Consider the following 20418-nt stretch of genomic DNA (forward strand, 5'->3'; position numbering starts at 1 on the left):
CCTCTTCCTAAAGGTTGCCAACCCGTGATCTATGACTTTCAAGGTTGCCAGCAAGAATATCCACTGGCGGTAGGGGGCAAGCTAGCTAGGCCTTTAGACACTGAAGAGTACATAATTTTATATTAATAAAACATTTTCTCTCTATTTGACAATATTTTCCTTTCTTTTTGTTCTCCTTTCTGTCCTGCAAATGTGACTTGCCTCTGCCAGTAGTAATGAAGCTAATGCTAGAACTTTGGAGAATAATGCTTTAGTGCTTGAGTCAGCCTCCCTTACTGCAAGTGACTTCAGTAGAATGATAGTCAGAGCAAGGACTCTCTCTCACTATGTGGTTGTGCAGCACCTAGCAGAATGGGGCTGTGATCCTGATTTGGGCCCCTGAGCGCTACTATAGTGTAAAAGTCATTAATAATTCTTGCAGAGTGCAAAGTACTGCTCTGAATATGGATAGTAAAATGGAGCTCTTACAAATCAGTAGATGTTCATGTCCGTTATTCAGCTTACTATAGACTTGAAAGGCCTGATTCTAAAATGGCAGCATTATACACCCACTTTGCATTCACTATGCATAGATATAACTGACTGCAGAAAGCAGTGGAGAATCAGGTCTGAATATCAATGTGTAAGAGGGAAAAACAATGCTGAATGGATATGATAAAAGACTGTTTGAAGTTTTGCTGTTAGGATCAACTGCTTATTTTAGAAACAAATGATGGAAGTAATGTTGTATCTATGTGCTTTAATTTTAATCTTTTTGATTAGGCCGAGAAATGGAGGAAAATACTGTGTGGGTCGCAGGATGAAATTTCGATCATGTAATACTGATTCATGTCCAAAGGGCAAACAAGATTTTCGAGAGCAACAGTGCTCTGATTTTGATGGTAAACATTTCAACATCAATGGTCTTACATCTGCTGTACGCTGGCTTCCAAAATATAGTGGCAGTAAGTGAATACAGACTTCCTTTGCTAATTAAATAAAAATGTTCATTTACTTAAAGCTTTACAACAGACAAAAAACCACGCTCGATTTTCTCTACAGTTTCTATGAAAGATCGCTGTAAACTTTTTTGCCGAGTGTCTGGAACAACTTCCTACTACCAGCTGAAAGATAGAGTTGCCGATGGTACTCCCTGTGGAACTGAAACCAATGACATATGCGTTCAAGGCTTATGCAGGGTATTTAAACTTAACTTGGATATTATAACACTTATATAAATATATGATGTACTAATATGCTAATATATATTAATCACACACACACACATATATACACACTTTATACAGTACAATATAGTATATACTACATACAGTTCTTCTAGCATTTGCAGTGCTTGCCGAGCCACCTGACAGCAGCTTCATCAGCAGAATGAAGAGCACTATGGCCATCATGAAGTCTGGTTAGTTGACATTCCTCGATAACATCTGCTATTGACTGACAGAGACCACATTGACAAAGTGGGTGGTGTGCAGACACCACATGTAGAGGTTGGCTGTGCACATTGCTTGGCTAGTTCAGAACCTGGGCAGCAGAGTTCAAGGATGATGTTGCAGCTCAAGTCCAGGCAGTCAAACAGTCAGATCAGTGACAAGGAAACAATTTCAAATATCTTTAGCCGACCACTTATTGTGCCATTGAGTTGCCGCTGATAGATTCTAATATGGCAGTTGAGACCATGAGGGATACCCTGAGGTAAATCGTACTCTGGGGTGACTCAAGATGTCCGCGTACAGTGATAGACCTGGATTGGCACATAGCTTTTCCACCAGTCTGGCTGTAGACACTCTGTGACGAATGTGTGGCGGAGCTAAGTTGCTCAGAACTGGTAGCTATGGAATAGGAGTGGGGCGTAGGGTGCCTTTGATGATGCGCATGGTCAAGTTCAATTGATGTGGACCAATTTAGTGTGAGGTGAATGACACCACCCAGAGGCACAGTATTCCGCTGAGGAATAGCACAGCACCAGAGCAGATGTATAAAATGTCTGTGCACCTGTGCCCCATGTTGAACCGGCTAATTTGCTGATTTGATTATTCCTGGTCTTGACTTTGGCAGCAGTCTACTTTAGATGGCCATGGTAAGTCAATAGCAGTCCAGTGTGACACCAAGATAGACTAGTGTTGCCTCATATTTCAGTCATTTTCATTGAGGAAGATGTCTAACTCACATTTAGTGCTTGCATTGTGGAAATGGAAGACACTTGGTCACACTTGGTTGGAGCTGCCAACTGCTACAGTAGTCTGCCATCTTGGCCAGGTTGCCATCAAACAACAACCTTGTTCCTGTCCATGACCCAAAACAACGGTACATTTCACTCAGCCGCATGATTACTTACCTGACCTCTGCTGGGTGACATCACTAGATGGTCATCCCCAACCAGCGTCATATGTGGTCCTTGACAACTTTCCACACAGTCAACACAAACCATCACTTATCCATGTTGGCCTCCAGCTGTGCATTGTTAGAAGCTTAAACAAAAGAAGAGGGAATTTCAGGAAACCTAATTGGGAGAAATTCAGTGAAACCCTGGAACGAAGTATTGTTACCACCCCATCATGTTTCATGCCAGTCAGTGAAGCTTACAACTGTTTCCATGTAGCCCATCTTCAAAGCAATATGAGAGTCCATTCAGTGAGCCTATCACTGTGTGTATATTCCTTGTTTAGATGCCATATGTTCAAAATTATTGATGTGGTATGAATTGTCTGGCGATCCAGACATTGCTGACCACCTAATAGAGTCCTTAGCTGCTGTGAGACAAGCAAGATAGGAGGAAACCACAGGAATATGAAATTCACCTATTCTAGCCAAAAATCCTGGAACTTCTTGTATTGACTTGGTGCAGCAAGTGCTGCCCCATCCTCCTGTGGCTCCAAAGTTGCTAGCCACTTGCTTCAGATTGCAAAGGTTCCCCTGAATAAGCTCATAAAACGGCAAATTCATGAAGAATGGTAGCAGTTCAGATGACATAATCTTCTTTGTTAGTGCATAGCATCATTCACAAGCACTGAACTAGACACGTACTGTACTGTGCAACATCAAACCCAGAATAGCAGCAGAATATGACAGTATTTCACCAGAATTCCTGAAACACCTTGGAACCAACACTTGTCGATGATTATCCAAATTCATGATGCGGGTTGTCAATGATGGTAATCTGCCAAGGATTTGGAGAATGTCGAAAGTAATTGCCCCTCTAAAACCCAGAAAGGGCTAACACAATGCAGCAAGCTACCAACCAATCTCTCTGCTATCTGTTGGATTCAAAGTCCTGGAGTGGCTTATCCTCTAGCATATATCAGAGGTGGTGGCAATTCTCAGTGTCGATGGAGCTGGCTTCTGGAGGGGTCGAAGCCCTACATATATATATAGAAACAGAACTTGAAGACAGGAGCTGTTTTCTGGCTCTGACAGTGGCTTATGATACATGATTGCATACTAGTCTTCTGGTAAAACTGTCCCGAACTCTCCCAGCATGGGTGGTGGACATGGCTGAACTTCTACTTCCTGACAGGCTTTTTTGAGTACACGTGGGAGATGGAAAAAGTGAATGGAGAAGACAATCCAACAGCTTACGCCAAGGATCTGTGGTTACACCTGCTTTGTTCAATCTGTACACCAACGACCTGCCACTGACTCAGTCACGCAAGTTCATCTATGCAGATGACGTCTGCTACAGTATCCAATCGCACTCTTTCATTACATATATTACACACACATTATATTATAAAGTATATGCTATAATGTACTACATGTATATAGTGTATACACACATACACAGTGTGTATATATAATATGCATCCAAGCAAATCCTATTGGAAACCACTAAAGCAAAGTCGTTTGAACTGATTTTAACAAAGTTCTGATCCCAGGTCAGCTTATTGACCTAGAGGTAGATCTTATAAAGTGAAGACCCAGATTTGAATCCTAAGAGTCTAATTCCTCTCTCATTTAAACAGGTGTAAATTAGGGGTAACTCTTTTGAAGGCGGTGGAGATATACTGATGTAAAAATTGGAGTAAGTGGGAAGTGAATCAGGCCCTGGATGTGTGTCTTCATTCCTAGTCAAATAACAGAGAAAAATGCTATTATCTCTATGGAGAGGAGGTTTTACATCATATTTCTTAAAGTCAGGAGGCAATTGAGCTCTGAAAGGGATCACTTCAGCTTTCTTAGGTTGATAAAAATTGTGCTAATGCCACAGGCCTTTTTATAGAAAGATGGAAGCTAAAACAACCCAAAACTTTGGACCAGATTTTGCTTTCCATCCCCATGCAGCCTTACTGATTGCAATGCAGTTGCATAATGTGACAGTGAAGATAAAATTTATTAGGATGTACCACAGGGAGGAATGCCAGAGAGCAGCTGTACTTACATGGAGGAGGGAAAGGGAATGGTCTAAGTAAAGAATTAAAAATTAAAATAGTGATCTTGGGTTTATTTTTCTTGGTATCTTAACTAAAGGTCATATAAATAGGCAGTAAATCATAACATTGTTTATTTACAATGGTAGAGTTTAAAAGAATTGATGTTCACGTGCACATAATACTAAAGGAATTGAGACATTTTAACATTACAGAGGTTTTTGAACAAATTGTCTTTAAAATTTATAGAGAACATTCAGTACTGTGGATAGAAAAGCTTTATAGAAGTTTAATTCATCAAGAAATGCAGAAATATTAAATAGATTTGCCTTGTACTTTCTTAGAATAACAGAACTATTATACTTTGTCCTTATGTCACAGCACCTAAGATCATATAAAAGACTTTTCATTAATTGCCAAAAAAGATGGAGAATATTCCATTGATGTGTGTGTGTGTGTATATATAGTGAATAAAATCTTTTGGGGGAGAATCTTAAAATGTTCAGTTTTTGCTGTTTTCTACTGAGCTGAATGACATATTACTATATATGCAACACAGATTTATTGTATTTCTTGTAGCAAGCTGGCTGTGATCATGTGTTGAATTCCAAGGCAAGGAGAGATAAGTGTGGAATCTGTGGAGGTGATAATTCTTCATGTAAGACTCTTGCAGGTACTTTCAACAGTGCTCATTATGGTATGTTTTTCTCTTATTTTACATTTAAGTTTTGTATAAAGTATGATTTAAGTGTATGCTCTTTAGGACCTCTGTCAACAGAAAATATCCATGACTTTGAGTCACACAAGCTCTTTCAAGGATTCAGAGACCAGCACTGTGGTTTGCTGACCTATTCAGGAAAAAGTCAGTTGCTGTGTAAGGTCTAAGCAAAAAAAAGGAAAAAAATGATGTGGAGAGGAGTTGCAGAGCTACCTCTGGGAAAGAGTGCTTCCTGTACTTTGTGATCAATCTATGCTGAAATTGCACAGCCCGTGGGACTCCAGCATCGTCTGTTGGCCCCAGGAGGAGAGAGGGAATCCCAGGTCTGAGCTACTGGCTGATTTTTCTTTCTGTTTTTTAAAATGACAAATATAGACCCATAAATTGTGATGCCCTCTCTTATCCCAGATTACCATAAAATGAATGTCCTTCTTTTGATCAACGGCAATTAGTAGAAAGCCTCTCACATAGAGAACCTATTATCTCAGTTTCTTCATTAACACTATCTGTAGTTCTTATGCCAGTGTGTAGGAGTGTTTGAGAGACCAGTGTATATATAAATAGAAACTCTTGTCAAGCATAGCATACAGAATCATAGTTTTGTAGTAAGAGCATAGGACAGAGGGTTAGGAGACCAGGGACATCAGTTGCCCAGTGGCCTCTTTAGGCTGCTCCACTAGTTTAAAGGGGCAGCAAACTGGGTGGAGATGGCCCCTGGCAAAAGAGGAGATATGTGGCCAATGCAGAGCTTCCAGAAAGGTTCGGTGCTTGCACCTTCCCCTTCCCCTTGTCCCACATGCCCTTTCCCATGGAGAATGGGAATGTCCAAAATGCTGCTGGAAATTGGCTGTTCTTGCCTGGCAGATGATCTGTTCTCATTCCAGAGGACGGGGGCAAAAAACACTAGAAGGCATAAAGGTGGCACACAGCCACTGTCTAGCTCCTCCCTCTCTTCCATACATACATACACACATAATCCACTCTTGTTTCTGTGCTGGTGGGTGATGGAAGGCACAGTAAGTGCCTATTATTATTAAATCAGAAACAATATGAATTTGTGAATGTACATTTAAAAGTGTAATTGTGAAAGAATATAAGATTTTGGTAAAACTGTAAAGGAACTATGAGGGTTTTTTTTAATCATCATTGATCATTTACTGTAGGGTTAGCACATTAATTGAATTAAGAATGTGTCTGATACCAATCAGTTCGTATTATGATAAAAATGGCATTAATGCCACTGTCATCAAGGCTGCATGCGTAGATCTATTACCACCTTACACATTCTTGGGTCAGTTTGCTCTTTATTCAAAGCAAACATGCTGAAGCATGGAACCTTTTATTTAAAGTAAGTATACTTGCCCTACCTATTTAAATGTTAATAAAATAGTCATCAGTAATTCATTGCAACTAAAGGCTAATGTTCTTGCATCCTGGCTTGGGGAGACAGATACTTATAATTACTTACATTTGGTATTTTTTAACTATCTTTCTATCAAGGTTATTATACTGCACATATAACTGAAGTATCTGAGTACTTGATAGAGAATTGTGCCTTCCCTCACAAAAGCCAGTGATGTAATTTTCCTATTTCTTGTTCCATACCAGCATGCTCCATGGATATGTTTCTGTTATTTTAAAATTTCTTTCCTCTCATATTTTGTCTTCTCCTCCTACCTCTTTCTCTTTCCTCTCCCTTTTTAAAGCTTTTCTACCTTCTCTTCAGTGTGAGTGATAGGGGACTTTTTTGTGTGATTTTTCTTTATTACATATTGGAAAGATATATACTGTGTAATACACAGGTAATGGAATATTTACTGAAGATGTGCAAATTGTAACAGTTTGCAATTACGGTGCTGCCCCCAGCTGGTAGACATAAAAAATCTGTGCTAAAACTAAGCTGTGTGTGTTAGATACATGGATTATTATGTGATTAATAAAACACTACACGTTAATGGATAATGAAACTGAGGAAAAGAATGTTGTAGTTATGTTAGCTCATTACCCATGGATGAGGGCTAGTTAGTTGAAGCTTAGAGCTGATGATAATCCTGAGGTAATGTTGGTGGATAGGGGAAGTAATTGGAGGAGTTAACAAGAATTATATTAATTCTTCTGACCGATTGTGTCTACTATTTGTTAAACAGGTTCACAATATATGGTTCTTAGATTCTAAGGTGATCCTGGATGTTTGGGTAGCAGCAGTGAATAAGCATTTTAACTGTGCCTCTGAGAAGAGTATGACTGTTTCTCTAAAATAAGGACCTGGCTATCCATTATTTTGTTACCTCAAAACTATGATTCTACAAGCACTATTATTTGGGACTAGCTGGAGTCATTGTAGAATATGGTGGCTCATTTATGAAGCATTGCTTCTTGAAGGGAGCACATTAGACCCATACTTTAATGAGTAGCCCAGCTCATATGTAGAAGAGTGCAGATCTAACATGACTAATTTATCTAATGTATCTATATCTAACTTACCTACCTGCATGGCCTTCACATTGTAGTGTCTGAGCACCTAGCAATCATTAATGGATTTTCACCTCATAGCACCCCTTTAAAATAGGGAAGTATTATCCCTGTTTTGCAGATGTGGGAGTTGGGGCACAGTGTAAGTGACTTGTCCATGGTCACACAGGAAGTTTGAAGCCAGATTGTCCTGAGTCCCACTGCAGTGCCCTATTCAGTAGACATGTATATGGAAAAGATTTTATCACTTGAATCCACTAACATTATTGATTAGAGTACATGTAATCCAGTTTTCCTAAAACCAGATACATTTTAATTTTCTTTTGGTTAAATATGAAATCAGTAAGTATTATAGTAGCTCAGTTTGAGTAGACGTTATATAATTTAATTTCTGTGTTTTAAAAGAAGCAACCAAATTTTCCTTCCTGTCAATAAATTAGTGGATTTAACAGTGGCTATATGGGAATAAAACTGATTAAACAAATGTTCAGAAAGTGTGTGAATATTTTTGGAATTTATAAAGAACTAATTTATGTAAAATTATATTCCAGGTTATAATGTTGTAGTAAAAATTCCCATGGGAGCAACAGACATTGACATTCGTCAGCATAGCTATTCAGGAAAACCAGAAGATGACAACTACCTTGGTAAAGGTTTCCAGTAAACACCACAGCTGATAGATGGTTTGTGTGTACTTTCCCAAAGGTCTTCTCCAGACTTAAATATAAGAATTCTGATAAAGTCCTTAGAGCAATTGTGTAATTACAAATTATTATCATCTGGATTGCCTGGTTCCATCTGCAGAAGTTACACAAGTGTAATTTCATTTGAAAAAAACAGGAACTTTAATGGGTTTTGGAGATTCAGACATTTCCTGGTTTGAAAGGCCCATTGTGATTATCTAGTCTGATCTCTTAAATAATACAGACCATAGAACTTCCCCAGAATAATTCCTAGATCATATCTTTTAGGAAAACAGTTAGATTTGATTTAAAATTGTCAGTGAAGGGGAATCTACCACAACCATCAGTAAGTTGTTCCAGTGATTTAATTACTCTCTCTGTCCAAAATTTATACCATTTTTCCAGTCTGAATTGGTCTAACTTCAACTTCCATCCTTTGGATAGTGTTATACTTTTCTCCGCTAGAATGAAGAGATCTTTCTTAAATATTCATTCCTCATGTTGGCCAGAAGCTAGGAATGGGCAACGGGATGGATCGCTTGATGATTATCTGTTCTGTTCATACCCTCTGAAACACCTGTTATTAGCCACTGTCAGAAAACAGGATGTTTAGTTAGATGGACCATTGGTCTGACCTAGTACGGCCATTCTTATGTTCTTATGTAGGTACTTACAGACTGTGATCAAGTCACCCTTTAACATTTTCTTTAAGTTAAATAGTTTGAGCTCCTTGAGTCAATCACTGTAAAACATGTTTTTTAATCCTTTACTCATTCTCATGGCTCTTCTCTGTACCCTCTCCAATTTATCAACATCCTTCTTGTATGGTGGGCATCAGAGCTGAACACAGCTTTCCATCAGCAGTTACATCAGTGCCAAATACAGAGGTAAAGTAACCTCTCTACTCCTACTTGAGATTTTCCTGTTTATGCATCCCAAGATTGCATTAGCTATTTTGACCACAGATCCTCACTGGGAGCCCATGTTCCTCCACCATGACCCCCAAATCTTTTTCAGAGTCACTGCTTCCCAGGAGAGAGTCCCCCATCCTGTAAGTATAGCCTATATACCTTATTCGTAGTGTATTCATTCATAATTAGACATATTAAAATATATATTGTTACTTGCACCCTGTTTACCAAGCAATCCAATGTGTGCCATGTTCATTTTGTATTCTACTTTTTTAATTAAAACGTTGTGCAGTCCCAAGTCAAATGCCTTACAGAAGTCTGTATCAACACTGTTACCTTTATCAACCAAATTTGTAATCCCGTATCAGCTGCTCCATTATCACCCATCAAGCTGACATTCCTATAATTTAGCCTGGTCCTCTTGTTTACCCTTTTTGAAAATTGACACATTAGCTTTCTTCTAGTCTTTTTTAACTTTGCTCTAAGACTTATTGAGAATCAACATTAATGGCCCAGTGAATTCCTCAGCCAGTTCTTTTAAAAGTCTTCGATACAAGTTAACTGGACCTGCTGATTTAAAAATGTCTAACTTTAGTAGCTTTTGTTTAACATCCTCCAGAGATACCAGTGGAATGGAAAGAGTGTTCTCACCATATAAGAAGACTATATCATCTGTTTTTCCCACAAATACAGAACAGCAATATTTATTTAATACTTCTGCCTTATAGATAATTCTACTATTTCCATCTAGTAGTGGACAATACCCTTGTCAGGATGTTTTTTGTTCCTAATATATTTAAGGAACTTAGAGAACTTGTCCTTAACTTTATTGGCCACAGATTTCTCCTTGTGTCCCTTTGCTCCCTTATCAATTTCTGATTTATATTCATTACTATCAACTTCCCTTTTCTTCCATTGGTAATATTTTCTTTAAAAAATTCTGTAGCTGCCTGTACTTCCCTTCATCAGTTTTTTTAATCAGCACAGCCTTTTGCCTTAATTGTGGGACTGTGGCTTTTTGGATATCTAGTAAAGTGTTCTAAATTATTTCCAATTATCATTCAAGTGTTTCTGATTAAGTTTTTCCTCACAACTGATTTGGCTCCTAGTTGTTTGCAGCTTTATGAAATTGGCCCTATGAAAGCACCAAGTGTATATGTTACTGGTCTGGACTTTATTATGCTTGCATGTTATAAATATGATCAAGGCATGATCACTTGTATCTATGCTACCTTTAATTTTTAGTTCTGTGATCTTTATCTATTGGGGCAAGGTCTAATAAAGAATTCCTTGTGCAGGCTGCAATGCTTTCTGAGTTAGGAAAATTGTCATCCATGATGTTTAGAAATTCCAGGGATGTTTTTGTAATGGCAGCGTGAGACCTCCAATATGTCATTCAGATTGAAGTCCCCTGTGATCACAGTTTTTTCCCCTATAAACTATAGATAAGTGCATAAGGAGGCAGTCGTCCTGTTCCCTAATATAATTTGGTGGTCTGTTTCTTAATATGTGTAGATGTTTATCTGTGAGAAAGAGACAGAAAGAATGGATGGTGTGTTTACAAGGGTTTTTATCAATATGAATTTGTGATGGCCATGTTATTCATGAGCGAGCTAAGAAATAGAGCAGATATTGGGATTTTTAAATGCATATTTGTTGAAAACACACCATTTATTATGTTGAGATCTCTGTTATATCTGATCTATATAGTTTATTTTATATAATGTAAAGTAGAAGAATAAGATTTGTACAGAGTAGAATGGTTGAAAACGTTTATTTTCAATTGTGTTATAACATTTTGCAGTTAAATGTTTTATTAGTTTGAGAGACAAGGTGGTGAGGTAATATTTTTTATTGGACCAACTTCTTTTGGTGAAAGAGACAAGCTTTCAAACTTATACAGAGCTCTTCTTCAGAATTTTGAGCATGCACAGAGAACGAAGTAGCACAGATGCATACATTATTTATATATATATATATATATATATATATATATATATATATATATATATATATTCTATCCATGGATGAAAAAATATTAGAAGAAAAGAAGTTCACACTATTAAGCAGAAGTACATAAGAATAGATGCAGTATATAAAATGGATACAGATATGGTAGTGGTAACAAGCAAGTGAAAGTAACACCATAGTTTCCTATCTTAGACTATTAAAATGTATTGTGTAATGCCAAAATAGCACAATTCAGTCTTGCCAATGAAGGCCTAGGACTTTCCCAATATTAACCGTGTGAATGAATAGAACTGTAGCCCTGTAAAATACAAGACTGTAGAACAATTCAGTAATACAAACTATTCCTAGGTACACTGGCAGGGCCAAATCATTTTGTAAATATTTCTGGTATTACTACCCTGTAGTTATCAGGTCCCACAATACAGCAAATTTTAAAAATGTAGATGGAACCTATGGCAACTGAATAGAAGTATGTTACTAATAATATCAGATCTTACTGATGTTTTCAGAATGGTTTGTCATAAATAAAAAAATACCAATTATAATGAATAATGTATAAATGCAAACAAAATATCAAATTTATATTAATGTTTATTGTACCTTTTAATTGGGATAGATGTTTACTCCCAAATTTTTACTTTTAGCATTATCTGATACTCACGGGAATTTTATCCTGAATGGAAATTTTGTTGTAAGCATGTCTAAAAAAGAAATTGGTATACAAGGAGCCATTTTTGAGTACAATGGTTCAAACAACACTGTAGAGCGAATTAACAGCACCGATCAACTAGAAGAAGAGCTAATTTTACAGGTGAATTTTCAATGCTTTAATAAGTTTGTAAATGTAATAAGTATATAGTTTTATAGTCATGGGCCAACTCATTGGAAAAACAATTATTATTTGTATCTCTTTAAAGGTATTATGTGTAGGGAATTTATACAGCCCTGATGTGCGTTATTCATTCAATATCCCTATAGAAGAGAGAAGTGATCTGTTTACTTGGGACCTATCTGGCCCCTGGCAAGACTGCAGCAAAATGTGCCAAGGTATTGTGAATTCTTTTTTGAAATCAGAGTTCTGTTTGATGTTATTTCATATTCATATAAATACATTCAGAAATATTTAACATCATGTTACACCAGGCATCTTAACTTGTGCGTGCCCAAATATGGCACATAATATGGGGTAAAGACCTGAAAATGAAGTTCACCAATAAATGCAGAAAACTTTAAATGTTGAGGGATTTATTTCCTTGGTGTAAATAGAGTTCTGTCTTCTCTATTTTGGATTCTCAATTTCTAATGTAAATAATTTTCAACAGTAAAAGTGTGAAATTTGTGTGAAATTATAGGTAATGTAAATTTAGAGATTAAAATGAGTAATATAGAAATTAAGGTACACTTAAGATATGTGTCATCCAAAAAAGCGTGACAACATGGATTGGGTTCATCAAAGGATTAATTAATTCTATTTGGTTTAAAATTTTATAGGGAGAGAAAAGGTATTATTATTTGATTTTACTATTTATTTTTACATTTTAACAACAGATCTAGCAGTAATAATTGAATTTCTGTATGTATGGAAGCAGTTTGAACCAAAAAATGGTTACAATATATAATAATATAATGCCTCGATTTCATAAAAGATTAGCCACTTGCCTATAAGACTAGCCACTTGCCTATCTGATTGATACGGCTTCTGCTCTTGCTTGACATGAACTAAGCCAGAGGGCCAACAAAAGGAGCCATCTGTCAGTTTTTTAAACCTTAGCTGAATCAAAGAGTCAGAGAGAGCTCAGTAATTTTTTCAATTAAAGAAATCTATCTTAGTGGATTAAGCTTCATATCTAAGCTCATTATGAATAGCCAGGAGGCTCAGACAATAGACATTGCAGAGAATCAGAAAAAGTTGTGTCTCATCTGCATATGGATGGCATTTGAGTCCACGATGTCTCACTACTGCATGTAAAGGTTGTATAGAACTCAAGGGAGAATCGATCCTTTTGGGTATGTATATACCGCAAAAAAAACCCTTGGCAACAAGTCTCAGAGCCCAGCTCAGTTGACTCAGACTCATGCAGCTCAGGCTGCGAGGCTAAAAATGGCAGTGTAGCCGTTCTTGCTTAGGCTGGAGCCCTGGCTGTAACCTGAGCAGGAATGTCTACACTGCTATTTTTAACCCTACAGCCCAAGTCTGAGTCAGTTGAGCAGGCTGTGAGAGTCAGCGCTCTGGGTTTTTCTTTGCTGTGTAGATGTGGCACTCTACAGGCAGAGAGGCAATTTTTCATTGCTACCCTTTGGGTACATCCCTCCAGGAATACCATTCTCATGGTCTCCTGCTTCCTCTTTTAGGCGGGACAGCAGGTTCTCATGATTGATTGTACTGAATACTGTGGAGATCCAGGAGTATGAGATTGGATGTCTGCCTTCCATCTGTTGACATCAAGATATAATTCATCATTGCCATTAATGCTGTTTCTGTTTCATGTCCTGGCCTGAATCCAGATTATGCTAAGTCTAGCATATTTGCTGCAGCTAGATGAGTTTGAAAGCAGCTTTTGGCTAGCTTCTCTATGAGCTTGCTCAAGAGTGGAAAGTTTTATATGGGATGGTAGCTGATATATCCCAGGTGGATTTCTTCATTATCGTAGGACTGTTGCGTGTCTGAAGGAGGAAGGGACATTGGTCTTTTCAGTCAAGAGCAATACCAGTTGCTTGCCAGTCTTTTTCACCAACCAGGAAGGGTCTTAAACTCACAGGGTTTTGGTTAAGCCTCCTTCAGAATTTTCAGTATTTGTGGAGTGAATGAGCTGAATTTAAGGAGCAAAAGTGCTATTTACTGGCTGGCCGAAGGATATTTGATACATGAAACCTAAGAAACCTTCCTGAATGTGTATGATCTTTTCATGATGTGTTTGGTGCTGAGTTTTGCGGTCAGAGTCAATGGTGCTGTTTACCATCTTGAATTCCTCGTTCGGATGAGATTTGGCAGCTTCTGTGAAAGAAAATTTCTCTTGGCCTGTGATAAGAGCGTCAGCATAGGCTTGAAGAAAATCTTTTTTTCAGCCTGTTTCTGTCTTAGTTTTCAGCCACTGACATGCAAGTTTGCATCCTTGTTTCTTCATCTGGCATAGAGTGTCTGAGAATCAGGGAGTTCTGTGTGGGTGATGTAGAGGGAGAGGCCATTTGGGGGCCAGAGTGTTGATGGCTATAACCATGCTATGATGATCATAGCTCTCCAGAGCCTCAACTCCTTGGCCTGTAGGTGGAGTACTGTGGTCTTTTAACATGCTTTGGAATTTGGTAGGGTCGATGAGCCAGAATCATGGGTATTTCTAGTTGCCTGGAAGTGAGCAGAGCTGTGGCTTCTGACTTAATGAGGTGAAGCTGAGACAGCAGCTGGATTGTGTTGTCTTCTACAGCAACGTAAGAACTGATAGGGAACTTTTGGTTAAGCATTTTTGTCAGAAAATGCTGATTTTGTCAAAACCTAAACTTCTTATGGAAATGGGTGTGTTTCAATTAAACTGTCCTTGGGATGGCATCTCAGGTTCAGGCTGGAACTTCTGGTCAAAAGGAGAGAGTGAGCCACCCCAGGTGGGTAAGGTACACACCTGGGATGTGGGAAGCTCAGCTTCAGGTCTCTGTTGTGCCTGATTCAGAGCAGGGGCTTGAAGGTGGGTCTTCCATATCTCAGGTGCATGCCTTGACCACTGGAGTATTGGCTATTCTGGGCTAAGGGGCTCTTCTCTCTCAGGTTGTTCCCTTTTTCTGTGAAAAAAATCAGGTTCTGATGAGAAACAAAAATAAATTCTTAAACTTCAAAATTTCTCACAAAATGGTATTCTTGTTTGTTGGCCAACCCTTTGAACACCAACTTCAGGGTATGACCAGTTATGTGGGTTGGATCAGAGATGATCTATGAGACTGCTAGGTAGGCAAGTAGAGAGAGGAGTTTTTTGTTTCATGTATGTTTACTTTTCTATTCTATGTAATTATTTTGAGAAACACAAATGAGTATTTCATTACAGAAAATATGTAGCTAATTTTAAAAATAAATAACAAAAAGAGCAATAAATTATTAAAAGTTACTTTTTTCTCACCTCTTTATGCTTTTCCAAATGTTTTGTTCAAGGTCTTCGTAGAAGAAAAGTTACATGCATACGTAAGAATGATCACTTGGTAGTGTCTGACCAAAGATGCGAACATATACCTCCTCTACCAGCAGTCTCTGAACAATGCAATATAGAATGTGAATTAAGGTAAAAAGACGTTCTCATCAAAAGGCTTTATTAACACTTAACTATTTTGTAGCTATAGAGCTAAACGAAGTATTATACACAGGCTAGCTTCCTTCTTTTTAAAAATAAGAAAATCAGTTGATTGCATGGAGTTGCACTTTGGATTTACACATGTGAAACTAAGAGAATTCTTTTTTTATTTTGGTTCTGGGTTGAGGGGAGTGAATTTCACCTGCTCAGCATCCAAAATACTCTGACTTTACTGGGTGGAGTGAATTTCACCCAGAATTATACTCTCAATAGGATATGGTGACTAGATAGCAAGTGTGAAAAATTGGGACAGGGGGTCGGGGGTAATAGTCATCCATATAAAAAAAAGCCCTGAATATCAGGACTGTCCTTATAAAAATGGGACATCTGGTCACCGTACAATAGGAACTCATTTGGGGCCCAGTCTTCCATTGCTAATGCTGTCAGACTTCCATTGCTAGTACACCAGGACTTGGTGATGTTGTGACTTCAGTTGGAGTTTGGGCTCAGAAGCCCATACTTCTCCCTGTGCTTCAGAGCCTGAGCTCCAGGCTGAGCCACAATGTAAAGTGCTGTCTATACAACTATTTTTAGAGCACAAGCCCTGCTAGCCTATGTCCACCTGGGCTGGGAGGCTCACACTCGCTCACTCTAAAATTCTGTGTAGACTTACCCTCAGTTTACATATGTTTAAATTCCTTAGGCAGTTTTGAAAATTTCAATACTTGGTTTACTTTCAATGTATTTAACTTATTGTCTAAAATCCATTTTACGATAGTATCTGACTGCTTAAAGCATTTATATTGTATTTATTAAAATATATTTAGTTTTATATAACAGTTTATACTTATAGGTGGTATAATATTGGCAAAAGTGAGTGCACATCACGGTGTGGCCCAGGGTATCGGTCTTTAGACATCCACTGCATGAAGTACTCTGTTTCAAAAGGACTGAGTGTTCCAGTGGATGATAAATACTGCGCTGATCAACAGAAACCACCAATCAGAGAACCCTGTCATGGTGACTGTCTGTCAACAAGCTGGCACTACACGGAATGGTCAGAGGTACAAATTCAAACCTTTGTGATTATATGATTGCAGTTCTTATTAATGTTTATACTAAATTTTGATTTTTTTCCAGTAGTAATTTGCTCTGATTTTCTCTATTTAAGTAATGAAAGAAAAATTTATTTGGAAAATCTGAGTTATTTTAGGGGAGCTGGTAGCAACCCCTATATTTAGGTTTCCTAACACTTTCCATTATAAAAGTTCATTGAGACTTTTTTTTATAGAAGCTTTAACACCTCTATTGTTTGCAGCTCGCTTTTGGAATTCAGGAGACAGAAAGCCATTGGGATAAAGAAAAGGCTCTTCTTTATCCCAGTTACATTTCGATTCCAGTTTAGTTGAGTTATAAACTATTTAAAAATTGCTATTTTGTTTCTCTTGCTTTCATTCTTCAGGAAAATTTTGGCAGGATGCCAAATCACTGAATATGACCACGTCAACAAAACAGCAGCACACACTACACTGAGAACAACTGCGAGCTGCCCGAGCAGCTATAATAGTAGAGTTTTCCCAGTCCATACTCCCATGAACATGACACATGGCCCCAGCATCAGATCCTCCTCTATGCAGGCACCACAAACAGCAAGAGTTCCTCCAGCCAGCCTCCCTGAGAACTCCCTATATCTGCCCCAGGCCAGGCCCCCAAGAACTCCCTTAGTATGAGTGATACTTTCACATTATGAGTCAATGAAGTCTCATTTGTATTCACATTTTTTAGCTGGGGAAATGCTAACAGATCACTGGACTTGTATATCCTTGAATTTGGGCATTGGTTAGAAATCAAGACAAAAAAAGACCTGTCACATGACACCAGTGACTTATTTCCTCGTCTGGGATAACAGCTTTCTGTTCCTGCAAGCTATTAGTTCTGTAATACAAGTGGTAACAGTTTGTGACATAGCAATGCTGAATGTTCAGTGTTCAAACCCTGCTGATGATGTAGAGTGGCATGGGTGTTATACTCATATGTAGCACATTTTTTTTTACCTTTTCACTTTTTAAAACTAATTAGGAAATTAAATACAAAAGCCATGTTAAAAGAAAAGCATGTAGATGGCAAAGTCAAGCAGTTGCAAGTCAGGAAAAGACAGAATTAAGGTTGCCTGTGCAACTGTAATTCTGCCTCTTTGTGTATATGCCTTATGACAGTCTTTAATTGCATGATCACGTACTATTTTTTCCACAGAGTCCCTGCATCATTCAATACACTGGATAGATGTAAGAGGTTGCATGGGCAGTTATACATCCGACATTTCCAAGTGCTTGGAAGTGCTTGATTTTATAACCTAAATACCTTTCTATTAACATAGTGTTTTGTGTGTATTTTATAGATAAGTTAATAAAATTGCAGCCTTAACTTTAGTTTATGACCTATCTCATGGAGCTAGAAAGCAAAGTAACAAATTTCTCTCTGATATATTTATTTGAAGTCTATAGAGTTACACGAGGGATGAATTTGGCCAAAGATATCTATTTTTAATGTAATGGTCTTTGTTACAGTACATTTCTTGTGGTCTGTTTTACTTTTTTCTATATTCCAGTGTTCCAGGAGCTGTGAGAGAGGCATAAGAGCCAGAGAAGCTTTTTGTATGAACAACTTTGGACTTCGGCTAGCTGATAGAGAATGCCATGATCTTCCGAGGATTGTAACGCAAAGCTGTAATGAGTTTTTATGTCCAAACTGGGCTACTAGTGAGTGGAGTGAGGTAACACTAATCACGCAAAACTTCAGGCTCCTTTGATATTATTATACTACTTTAAAAATTATTTTAAATGTAAGCAGCACTTTTAAAATGTTTGCAGTTTTGGTTTTACAGTTATTTTCAAATGTGCATTAAATATAGCATATACTAATGCTAGAATTTTGGAAAGCTCTCCAGATAGCTTGCTTGATGTCTTGTGAAAAACTTACCAGTAATTCAGTTATTCCCTGAAATGTTATTGCAAGACTGTGAGAGTTCTTAAAGGGATTTTATTTAATGTCCTACCACCAATCTTTGTATATGGTAAAGTAATAAAAACTGTGCAATCAAGCAAAGCACATTGTTGTTTATATTTTTGTATATATTTGTATTTTTTGCTTTCTCTGAATTATGAATGGGCTAAGCATATTTCCTCTGGAAGTTATGGTGTATGTTTTTTCATAATTTATTATAAGTATACATTTTCTTTAAAACTGATACTTTAGTATGAGTGATACTTTAATATTATGAGTAAATGAACTTTAATTTGTAATTACATTTTTTATAGCTGGGGAAATGTTTATGGATCATTGGACTGTATATCCTTGAATTGGGCACTGGTTAGAAAGCAAGGGGGAGAAAAAGAATTGGTTTATTAAACTATAAAAATGTTTTTGTGATTAGCTGCACACTAGCTGAAGTTCACTGGAAAAGGTGAAGCTATTCATTTGTATTTCATACTTTTTATCATCTGACAAATTTAATGTTATAACTCTGTAGTGTCCTGTGACATGTGGAAAGGGAATGAGGCATCGACAAGTATGGTGTCAACTGAATCATGAAAAACTGAGAGAGAACTTCTGTAATCCAAACTCTAGACCAGAAGCACTAAGATCATGTGAACTTCATGAATGTGCATCTTGGCACGTAGGGCCATGGGGATCAGTGAGTACATAAGCATTTTTGCTTTTTTCATCTGTTCCATATTTTTGAATGATTAGGTAACAACAAAGTTTTAAAATATTTTCTGTTGGGGTATAATTGCTAAGGTTGCAAGATTCTGTCACAGCATGTTCTACATACATTGAGTCAAAAGTGTTGCTAACCCAAAGTTAATGAAAATAGATGCAATTCACAGGGCAGTCACACTGGGGGGTAAATGCCCAGCCAGTCATTTCTAGACAAATCTGTACTTCTAGGGGCAACTTTGATTTAAAATATAAGACTATATGTGCTAAGATAAGAATCTTCAGCTGTTTAATATAATATAGAATCTTTAGGAAAAAGCAACAGCTTATTTACTTTAATCAAAATAAATGTATTTACAATTCAGCAGTGTGTGCTTTATTTCTAAAGGCATGTGTCTACTATGCATCAGATACACTACAAAATTCCAAAATAGAATGTATTTATTTGAAAGGGGTATTTCTGCGAAAGTAGTTGAAAAATAGCTCATAAGAAGGGTGCTTAATTTGATGCAGCCCCATCTGAATAATCAAGCCAGCATCGTTTTCAGGTTGTTCACAATAAGTCTCTCCTATTCAGTGAGAACTTGTAGCAGGCCTGCTGATGGGGAGCAAGAGGGGCAATTGCCCAGGGCCCAGCGATTTAAAAGGGCCCAGGCTTATGGGAGGATAAATACGTATCCTCCTCCTCCACACACCCCCTTCCTCTGAGGTCCCCAGAGCTCATGCTCTCCGCCCCTACCCTGAGTCAAGTTTATTTATTATGTACCATGCAGGTTCCCGGGCAGGCTGAGGAGGTGGTATTGGCTATTCAGCTTCCTGGGTTCATGAGTCATCTCCCTGGGGAGTCCAAGGGACCCAGGAAAGCTGAGTAGCAGATGCTGCCTCCTCAGCCGCCGGGGAACCAGCTTGGCGCATAATAAATGAGTAAAAACATCCAGTGGAAGCCCACTCAGATGTCAGCCATCCCTTTCTAGGCGGGCCATTGACCGTTCTGCTCTGGGGCCCAGAATTGCTGTTGGTGGGCCTGACTTGTAGCTATGGAGCTGGACAGCATATGATCATATTTTTTTACCTGTGAGATGGAGACCTTGTGGAAAAGAGGGCTACGAGCACATTCTCAAACTATACTTTGCACTTTTATAGAACTTTTCAGCTATCTAATCTATCTAATCTCTCTCCTGCTGAGGCAGAGTTCCTCAAATGTAGTGTAGTGCCGGGCGTCTGAGGAGCAATTGCTAATGGTCTGTCACAGGGTGCTGGCTCCTCTTCATTTCCAGCTGCTAAACTTCATTAAAATGAGCTAAAAATCCA

At 38.0% G+C, this 20418-nt stretch overlaps 1 protein-coding gene across 3 annotated transcripts in view; it reads left to right on the forward strand.

Moving 5' to 3' along the window:
* ADAMTS20 (ADAM metallopeptidase with thrombospondin type 1 motif 20) overlaps nucleotides 1-20418 on the forward strand; it is a 156039-nt gene that overhangs the window by 68392 nt on the left and 67229 nt on the right. For 2 of the 3 annotated variants that reach the window (XM_067564179.1, XM_067564180.1), the window contains exons 13-22: nucleotides 763-944; nucleotides 1042-1178; nucleotides 4944-5061; nucleotides 8106-8201; nucleotides 11764-11930; nucleotides 12037-12166; nucleotides 15255-15381; nucleotides 16244-16454; nucleotides 17999-18163; nucleotides 18920-19084. In XM_067564179.1, the coding sequence (XP_067420280.1) occupies nucleotides 763-944; nucleotides 1042-1178; nucleotides 4944-5061; nucleotides 8106-8201; nucleotides 11764-11930; nucleotides 12037-12166; nucleotides 15255-15381; nucleotides 16244-16454; nucleotides 17999-18163; nucleotides 18920-19084 (1498 nt within the window). The remainder of the gene's footprint in view (nucleotides 1-762; nucleotides 945-1041; nucleotides 1179-4943; nucleotides 5062-8105; nucleotides 8202-11763; nucleotides 11931-12036; nucleotides 12167-15254; nucleotides 15382-16243; nucleotides 16455-17998; nucleotides 18164-18919; nucleotides 19085-20418) is intronic. The other variant, XM_067564181.1, reaches the window with a different exon arrangement.

This window comes from Emydura macquarii, unplaced genomic scaffold (assembly GCF_026122565.2).
Source record: "Emydura macquarii macquarii isolate MOO-44397 ecotype Brisbane River unplaced genomic scaffold, CSIRO-AGI_Emac_v2 contig_2636, whole genome shotgun sequence".
Classification (NCBI taxonomy): Eukaryota; Metazoa; Chordata; order Testudines; family Chelidae; genus Emydura; species Emydura macquarii.